This window comes from Glycine max, chromosome 7, assembly GCF_000004515.6.
Source record: "Glycine max cultivar Williams 82 chromosome 7, Glycine_max_v4.0, whole genome shotgun sequence".
Lineage (NCBI taxonomy): Eukaryota > Viridiplantae > Streptophyta > Magnoliopsida > Fabales > Fabaceae > Glycine > Glycine max.
Genome location: NC_038243.2, coordinates 37,539,161 through 37,549,156, shown reverse-complemented (window position 1 = coordinate 37,549,156; position 9,996 = coordinate 37,539,161). Strand labels below are relative to the sequence as shown.

Below are 9,996 nucleotides of genomic sequence, written 5' to 3'. Positions count from 1 at the left end.
CAATCCATATTCAAGCATAACTACCAAATAAGAACAAAAACGTACCAAATAGACCGCAACAAACTATTTGACTTGCTTTGTATCATATTATAACTCATTTTGTTCTTTAATCTCATCATAGTGTATCGGTTAATTAAGCAAATTCTTTGCTTTTCATCATTCATTACCTCCCTTCTCCCACACTTAACCAACTAACGCCAGCACTATACCTACTTTGCTACCACCATATCTAGTTTTGTGTCCTTGCACTTAAAGAAAAGAAATGCTTTTCATGGCAATCATTACAATTTATAAATTTGAATATTTGATCAATTCCATGAGCCACAACTAAAGTAGGTACTACACTTGCTCCTAGGTCGTTAAGGCATAATAACCACCCCCTCCTTTCTTTCATCATCTCTTCCTCAAACTTCTTCATAAATATTGTTTGAATTGTTTCTAAGCATTAGGGTATTTTGCAAAAGAACAAGAAGAAAATAAGACCATGAGTACAGCCAGGTTTATCAAGTGTGTAACAGTTGGAGATGGTGCTGTGGGAAAGACATGCATGCTTATATCCTATACCAGCAATACCTTTCCCACGGTATGTTTTTGTTAACCGTATTTGCTAGTCATGTAAGGTTCAATATTATACATTACATGTATTAGAAGGTGAATAATGGTTGAAGGGAGCTAGTAATGAAGCTAATATTCTTGTCCTTTGCTTTTCTCTATGGTAGGATTATGTTCCAACAGTGTTTGACAATTTCAGTGCTAATGTAACCGTGGATGGTAGTACGGTTAATCTTGGTTTATGGGACACTGCAGGTTGGTTTCTGAAGTTACAACTTTATGTTTCACGTTCTCATTAAATTCCAATTCATGAGTGAAGTTAATTGGTATAATTTGTGGATTGTAGGGCAAGAAGATTACAATAGGCTGAGGCCTTTAAGCTATAGAGGAGCTGATGTGTTTTTGTTGTGCTATTCTCTCATCAGCAAAGCCAGTTATGAGAACATCTCCAAAAAGGTTCTTTTCTCTCTGCCTCAGATGCCTCTTGCTTTGTATTCAGATTTGTATTGTAAAATATTAAAAATAAATATGCACATTGATTTTGGATTCTTGACAAGCAGTGGATACCTGAGCTGAGACATTATGCTCCAAATGTGCCTATAGTGCTGGTGGGAACAAAACTAGGTAAGTTAATTCCATTGAAGTGGCATAACATTCATCACCATGAGTTGACAAGTAATGATTTAAATTTTTTTTTCACTATTTTGCTTTTAAGGCAAATAATAAAATTGTGTATATCAGGTGTTCAGTTTGTGTGTACAAAAGACAAAGTTTTGTGCTGATTCTCAATTTTTAATGTATAATTGTTTTAGTTATGCATTATTGACACTACACCAATCCTCCTGTGAATCTTCAATAGATGCAATTGTCATCAACATAAATCCAATTGAATGTTAAGACTTATGTGCCATGGCAGGAAACAGAGGAAGTAACACCAAGACCAAGTTACAAAAATCAGCCATAATAAACTTTTTCATTTTATTTTTTGGTTAATTGATCGACAAAGATTACACTCATTAATCCCATAAAATAAACTATGTCTGGCAACTATTACTTTATTTACTTTATGTATTTAACTTCAATCAGTTTCATGTGTAACATCATCAAATATCTTGTAAAATTTCATCTGGTCGTTGCTTACAAAACAAGCAATACTTAAAACTTTTGTCGATGAACTACAGACCTAATACAAGTTTCCATTTAAATATCATGTATGCACAGATTTGCGAGATGACAAGCAATTTCTGATTGATCATCCGGGATCCGCACGAATAACAACTGCTCAGGCATGTCCTCATCAAATTAAGCAAACAAAAAGCCTATATTGAAACTGAAATTCTTTTGCATGTGTAATGGATTTAACGATGATTGTTGTGAGCAGGGTGAAGAACTGAAGAAAATGATTGGTGCAGTCACTTATATTGAGTGCAGCTCCAAAACACAGCAGGTAAATACCTTAACTTCATTGGATTCAACTATTTTGAGCCATATTTTGAAGTGAATCCAAGCTGTATATTGAGATGAAGTTAAAGAAAACATTGTCTCTAAAGTTTAATTTATATGTATTAGTGTAAAATTGTTTATTCAATAAGAATCTACCATGTTGTCACATCATATTGCAAAAGTATGATGTGGTAATATGGTGAAGAACAATAATATACAAACACCCACTTATTTTAAACTCTATCAATTCTTTTATTTTTTTTTATCTTTCCTCCTACTACATCGTAAATCCTATAATACTTATATTTTTCTCTTTTTTTTTTCCTCTCTAATTGTTTTATAGCATAATGGATGTTCATGAAACATTTTTCTATTGTGAAGAGTCTGGTGAATTCTTATTCAAAATCTGTGTAAAATAGTTTTACACTCACAGTGCATATAGATTACACTTTTGTTTCTATGTATTCCATTTAATCATGCAAGTTAGAAACCGATGATCTCTGAATCCAAATTGGGAAGTAAAGTACATTGAAGAGATTGTTAGAATTCTCTCTTTGTGTTGTTTGCAGAATGTGAAGACAGTTTTTGATGCTGCAATAAAGGTTGCATTGAGGCCACCAAAGCCAAAGAAGAAACCACGCAAGAAAAAGACCTGTCCTTTCCTCTGATATTTCATTATTCAGTTATCTTTCACCCCAAATCATTTATAGAGCAGAAGTCAAGTCCAATGCTTTTTAGTTTTTGTGATCTACATATATAAAGAGCCTGTGGGTTTTTGGATAATATCTGTGAAGAACTTTAGATTCCTCTTGAATTGTAAACGATGGCAAATGAGCTTAAGTGTTACATTGTTCAATTAATTATTTTATTTTGCAGTGTCTAGCTGCGGCTCTGTATTTCAATACTTTTAGTACAAAAAGAGGTCTCCAATTTGAAATTGAAAATCCCTTCTGCAATTCTTGATTTTCTGATTCTAGTTTCTACCTTGTTGCTTTCGTTTGGGTTTGGTCAAATCAAAATTAACAAAAAAAGAATGGCGAGCTTACTAGTCATGGTGAATAAGTTAATTCAAGCAACATAATGTGTTTATTGTAATCTCTGACATTTGACCAGGCGTTTTCAAAAAAAAAAAAAAAAAGACCTCCATTAGTAAGTAACTTATACGTGAATACAATATCTATATATAAACACTAACATAACTTTGATATGGAGTTACTACTTTTATATTATTTTAATACATTTGATTAGTTGTATGTAAATGCATTGTATTCATGCAAAATTACTCTGCATTACTGCATAAGTAGTGTAGGCGTGTTAGATGCACTACATCAATTATATATATTATTGATTAATTATTATAATATGTTAATCAATAATATTATGAGCTACCTAACTAAGTATATTAAGTTTATTCGAATATTTCTCCTTAAAAGGAGGACACACTGCATCTAAATATAAAAAATATATAGAAATTTATTGTACATCTGGTCCACTTGGAACTGGAAGTGACAAATGGTAATGTAATTATGCTCCAGTAATTGCTTGTGCACCAAGAATAGTTCATGTGTAACTAAATATTAAAACCATGATTGAAATGGGGAACCAAGGATTATTATGGCTAGGGTTGTGTAAAAAAATTCAAATATATAAAATCAATCCATATCCAATTCAATCTAATCCATTTTAAATCCATTTAAATGGTCTGGTTTCATATCTAAATCTAATTTTTTTTTGGATTTTAAATCAAATCCAATTAATTGGATATGAATTAGATATTTGTTTGGATTTTTAAATCCAATAAAAAATTTTAGATGATGACAGTTAGGTTTTCTTTGGCCAACTTCAGTAGGAGCTATTTTTTGGTCGATCTCGTCTAGAGTTATTTTGGACAACATCAATGGATGATGTATTTAAGCCGTCATCGGTTGAGACTGTTTTTTGGTTAATGTTGGTAAGGATTTTTTCGGTCAACATTGGTTGGGATTATTTTTTGTCTGATGTCATCCAAAGTTTTCCTGGCCAACATCAGTCGAGGTTATTTTTGGGTTGACGTCAGTTAAGGGTTTTTTTTGCGATGTTTGTCAAAATTATTTTTTTGTCGTCATCGATAGGTTTTTCAATCGACATCGTCCAGGGTTTTTTTGGTCGACATCAACTGAAAAACATCTTCGATTGACATTGGTAAAAAAAAAAACCTAGCTAACATTAACCAAAATATTCTCCCAATTGACGTCAATCAAAAAACCCTAGTTGATGTCAACAAAAATATCCCTAGCCAGTGTCGGCCAAAATAAATAGTCTTGGTCGATGTTGGCCAACAAAACCTAGCTGACGCAAAAAAAAAATAGTTTCAACCAGCGTCAACAAAAAAAAAACTTAGCCAACATTGACCAAAATATAGTTTCGACTCACGTTGGCAAAAAAATATCAATGACTGTCATCAGCCAAAAAAACCCTAACCAACATTGACAAAAAACCATTCACAATCAACGTTGATCGAAAATCCTTAGTCGATGTCGAACAAAAAATATTACCGACCAACATTAACTAAAAACCCCAACCGACCTCAACCATAAAATAACCCTACCTAAGATTGATAAAAAAACATCATTGACTGATGTCGATCGAAAATGCACTAATTGACGTCAGCCGAAAAATAGTCTTGATTGAGTCGATCTAAAAATGTTTGGACCGATGTTAACCCAAATTGCCCTGGTTGAGGTAGGCTGAAAATACCCTAATCAAGATCGATCAAAAATAGTCTTAACCAAAGTCGGTTGAAAATAACACTTAAATAGACAGGTGCTAAGTTTTTATTTTTTAGTGTTTAATTACTAAAATTTGTAAAAAAAAAATCCTTATAACATTTAAGTGGATATAAATTGGATATGACCAAATTTATATTTACTTAAATGAATTAGATCTTGAATCCAAATTATTTAAAAATATATATGAATATAGATTTAAAATTCAATCCATTTAAGTAAATATGGATTGAATATGAATTAAATTCTTAAAAATCTAATTTTTGTCCACCCTAATTACGGTTATTATATGTGCATCTGCAAAAAATCTTTTAGTACATGGTTCCTAAGGTACTCTCAAGAGGATATTCTAACAATATATCTGGTGATTTTATTTATTTACAGAAAGTAACATTACATAACAACCTCGTAAATGAAATAAGCAGATTTGAGAGAAAAAGACAGACAGAAAGAGAGGAAAGAGTAGTTAAAGTGGATCAGTTGTAACCAATGTCAGTAAAAATTAGTGTGCCGGTGATATGTTTAATCAAATTGGTTCTATTTCCGTTTCCTATGGAGGTTGTATACAGTTATAATGAATCAGGAATTGAAAATCAAACTATATGGTTAATGCTATATGAAACTAATTAATGCTTAAAGTAACGAAAGAAAATATATATGCAAATTTATGGATATAGGTGGTATATTAGCATTTGCATGATGACATATAAAATTGTGCCTCAAATCCCAACGATTCCATGTTTTATCCGTTTCACTCAACTGAGCTGTTGATTCAATAAAAACTATACAATATTGAAGATTTTTATAAATAATAAGGAAATTACTAGTTTGTCCTAGTAGTGATATGTTTGAAATTTTTGAGTAGTAAAGGGTCCAAATATTGACTGTTGGATGATAAAATCAAGTTGAAAGGAAATAATTCACCTTTGAATGTCTTTTGATCTCCAAAAGAGACGAGTTTCGGAGACACTATATATTCTTTAGACAGAATTGAGAGTGAAGTAAAATTTGATGATTAAAATTGCATATCAGCAAATTAAAGGGAGACAAAATTGCATATTAAAAATTAAGGAGAGGTCAAAATTATAATTTAATAACTAGAAATATACACGTTAAAAATGTATTGCTAATCGAGACATCTAATTTTAAATTTTAAATATATCACATATATTTCATAACAACGGTGTTACCTGCACCAATTTTCAGACTTGAGCCAGAAAGCTTTTTCCACTTGAATCAAGACCTTATTTAACTAATTTAAGGGGAAGCAATCTCCTTGTACAACTGGTAAATGTGCTGATTAATCGGCATTGGCATGTATAAGCGAGTTTTTTCATTTATTAAACATGCCAGATTAAAATATAAATATATAAATGTTAAATCACTTTGGCTATATATGGTGTCTAGATCTTTTGCTAGCTTACAAGTTTTTAATGATGTTTCTTCGTGTATTAGTTCAGTCTTTTATTATGATTTAATGAAATGGTATATATGATTCCGAAGGTAAAAAAATACTTTAGATGTTAAATCGCTTGAAAATTTGTGAAGAAACTTAGTTCAGTGAATAATATGTGTGAATTATTATAGACATCTAATATACCTGAGTTTGATTTTTTGGGAATGAAAAGATATGAATAGACAAATTGAAAATATATCAAGCAGCATGCAAAAAATTAGTAGTAAAGTGCACCAGCTGGATTGGCTTGATATTAGCCAACAAAAACATCTTTGATAAAGTTTTCAAGTCATGAAATAATGATTCCACCACCAATGGGTGGCGTAACTTTCTGTATCTAACACCAAATTTTCTGTGCCAACCATATATTACTATAAGCAAGCTTAGCCCTCCCATGGTTGCAACGATCACATATACATCGCAGTATCATGTGCACCAAACTTAAAAGCATTCAATCTTTTAGCATCTTGTGTATTTACTACATGCACGTTAGCATTTACTAACTGTTGTTGGCGCAACTTCAGCTACAACACATACCTATCTCATGTTTTGCATTAGATTAATAACAAACATTTATTGATATCATGTGCAAGCTAGTTCAACGTCTTTTGAAAGTAAAATACAAATAGTAGTAATCAGTCTTTTGTTCTGCTTTTCGCGATCGTGTCCACGTTTGTTAACTTAAATGAGATATATTAGGTTTTTCTACTTTATTCGAAGGGAGTAGAAGAAAAATCTTTTATTTGTAATAATAAGTTTTAAAATAAAAGAAATAAAAGGATAGACTAGCCTAAAACAAAGTATTTGTATTTTCTTTCTCTTTGTCCTCTAAAATTTAACTCAGACGTATTAGATTGAAGTATGTTTCTTCCTCTAGTTTCTTGTGATTTTGGACAATGTAATCCGTCAATTGAAGACATAAATCAGTGATGAGTAATTGATATACTTTGCGTTTTCTCAAAAGCTATAAAAGTTTTAAAGCTATAAAAATCACATGAAAAGTACCAGGTCTGCAACTAAAAAAATGATATTATATTAGATGTTTTTAGCTTTTTAATTTATTGTAGAATTTATTTTTTACTTAATTTTCACCTTATTTTTTTCAAAAATTAGTTGGATTCCATAATTTTTACTTGAGTAAAACTAAAATAATTTTACATCATATATTAGTAAAAAAAAAGATTCTAAATTAAATTGTGACAAAAATTAGAAATAATCAATTTTTCGGAATAACAACATTGATTCAAATTTTTAAAAAAAAAAAATCAAAATGAATTTCTTAAAAAATGAAAAACCAAAACACATTTTAATAAAAAGATAAAAGACTAAAATATTTTAGCCTACGAAAAATTACGTGTTTTATAAATTTTAATTAAACACCTATATAATACATACATATGTTACATGAATTGCACTAGTGTATAGGCTTAATTGTAGTTTTTATTTTCAAATTTTACTTTCAATAAATTAATTTGATATATTTTTTTTTTACTTTTTAAAAAAATTATAAATTTTACCTTTTGTGGTGACATGACATAATGAAATAAGCATAAAAGTTAAAATAAAATTTACCAAAAAGTAAAAGTTGGAGATAAATTGGAAAAAAAATTAAAAAATTGAAGGTGAATTTCGTCAAAAAATACAAAATTAGAGAGAAAAAGTATGATTATTTTAATATGTCATGTGAGTTTTATGATGGAGGATAAAATTTATAATTTAAAAAAACTAGAAGTAAAATATATCAAATTAATAAAAAAGATAGTAAAATTACAATTAAATCTAATATTATACTACATTATTAGCATTATTAGTTTTATTTATTTATTACAACTTACTAGTGGTTGGTATTAGCGTGAACTCCAAAAGGTATAGTGTCTACATATCAATGAAATTATCGGATTTTTTTTTGTTACTAAGAGGGGACATTTTTTTTTTCAAATGAGGTAGTTTTTAAATTATTTCCTAAAAGAGATAAGTCATAAAAAATGTTACGACCTTTAGATCAAAAGTCCTAATACCGGTTAGGACTTTAATTTTACTGTTTTATTTTATTTTGTTTTGTTTTGTTTTCAATTTTAAAAAAATTGTAAACAATTTTATTTATTTAATTATTAAATAAATAATTTTAGTTTTACTTATTATTAATTTTATTTAATATGTTATATATTTTTTATGATTTTATTTAATAATGTTACGCAGTTTTTTTTAAAATGAAATATAAAAGTAACTTAATGACATTTAATAAATTTTATTGAATTTGTTTTATTTTAAATACTTAAATTTTAAAAACTAAAATGTGAAACCAAATATTAAAAAATTGTTACTAATATTAAGTTATGATTTATGAAATAATATTATTTATTTTGTGTTAAGACAACATAATACATTAATATAAAATGAACAATATAAATTAAAGAGAAACATAAAAAAGAGAAACTATATTAATCATCTAGTATATATAATATGATTTCAAATTTTAGTTTTTAAAATTTAAGTATTTAAAATAAAACAAATATTCATCAAAATTTATTAAATGTCATTAAGTTACTTTTATATTTCATTTTAAAAAATTATATAAAATTATTCAAAGATTATCTAAATATTAAATATACAAAATATATTAAATAAAACAATACTAAAAAATATTATATATTTTAAATAAAAAACATTAAAATATATATATGTATAACATATTAAATAATACCATAAAAATATAAAATATATTAAATAAAACTAATAAAACTAAAAATAAATTATTTATTTAATAATTAAATAAATAAAATTATTTACAATTTTTAAAAAATTAAAAACAAAATAAGATAAAAAAAAAGAGCGTAAAAAAACAAGACTACGACTCTAAAGTCATAATCTTAAAATAAAATAAAAAAACAAAACTATAAAACTTCTTTAGTTAAAAAAAATTAAAATCATAAAAGATATTATGACTCCCGACTCAAAAAGTAATAATACCCACTTATCTCTTCTTGGGATATAATTTAACCCTGAAAAAGTAAAAAAAAAAAAAAACACCCCGCCACAATTGTCACTACTTAAGAAATTGGAATCTCAAACTTTTTCCCCAATAATTTACAGCTTGTTTTTGTGTGATACTCTACCAAGATGCTCAGATTATAATCATAGTCGTCCCACCAACATGAACCTACAGAAACTTTGAACGCTGCTTCCATCCCTCAGCGTCATCACAAAGACTTGGATCTACAAGACGATCTTACTGATTTTTTTCCTCTCATGTTTGGTGCAGACACAGGCACATAGAAGTGACCAGAAATGTGGGAACAGAGAAAACAACATATTACTAAGTAGAAGGGAAAATAAAAGAAAAAAAAACAAAGCAATCAATACAAAAAGCAAATAAAAATGTTTAATGAACAATAGAGAAGATATACATGAAAAAACAACCTTTGCCTAGGGCAACCAAAAATTGCTCCTGCTGAAGATGGATGGATCATTAAGTATTTAAGAACAATTTAAATATTAAAAAAATAGCATTCGTGTATGTTGATAATGTAAAAGATTATATAATAAATTTATTAATTTTTATAATAAATACCTTTAGTCATAACAACAATAATATTTTGTTAGTTGATAGTGTATAATATTTTCTATTACCAAGTACATAACTATTAAATATTTACATACAAGTACAGTCAAGGGTTTGATGTGCATATTTGCATGCATAAATAATATTTGTGAGAGAGATCAACCCCTTATTTAGATTTAAGTACATTTAGGGGTGGATGTAAGATTATGATTTTTAAA

At 28.3% G+C, this 9,996-nt stretch overlaps 1 protein-coding gene across 1 annotated transcript; it reads left to right on the top strand.

Moving 5' to 3' along the window:
• Positions 1-313: 313 nt before the first annotated feature.
• Positions 314-2,951, top strand: LOC100799091 (rac-like GTP-binding protein RAC13). The gene is made up of 7 exons (XM_003529309.5): positions 314-583; positions 720-807; positions 899-1,008; positions 1,113-1,176; positions 1,774-1,838; positions 1,934-1,999; positions 2,565-2,951. Exons 1-7 carry the CDS (start codon positions 485-487, stop codon positions 2,661-2,663), a joined length of 591 nt encoding a protein of 196 aa, XP_003529357.1. The 5' UTR covers positions 314-484; the 3' UTR covers positions 2,664-2,951.
• The last annotated feature ends 7,045 nt before the right edge of the window (positions 2,952-9,996 follow it).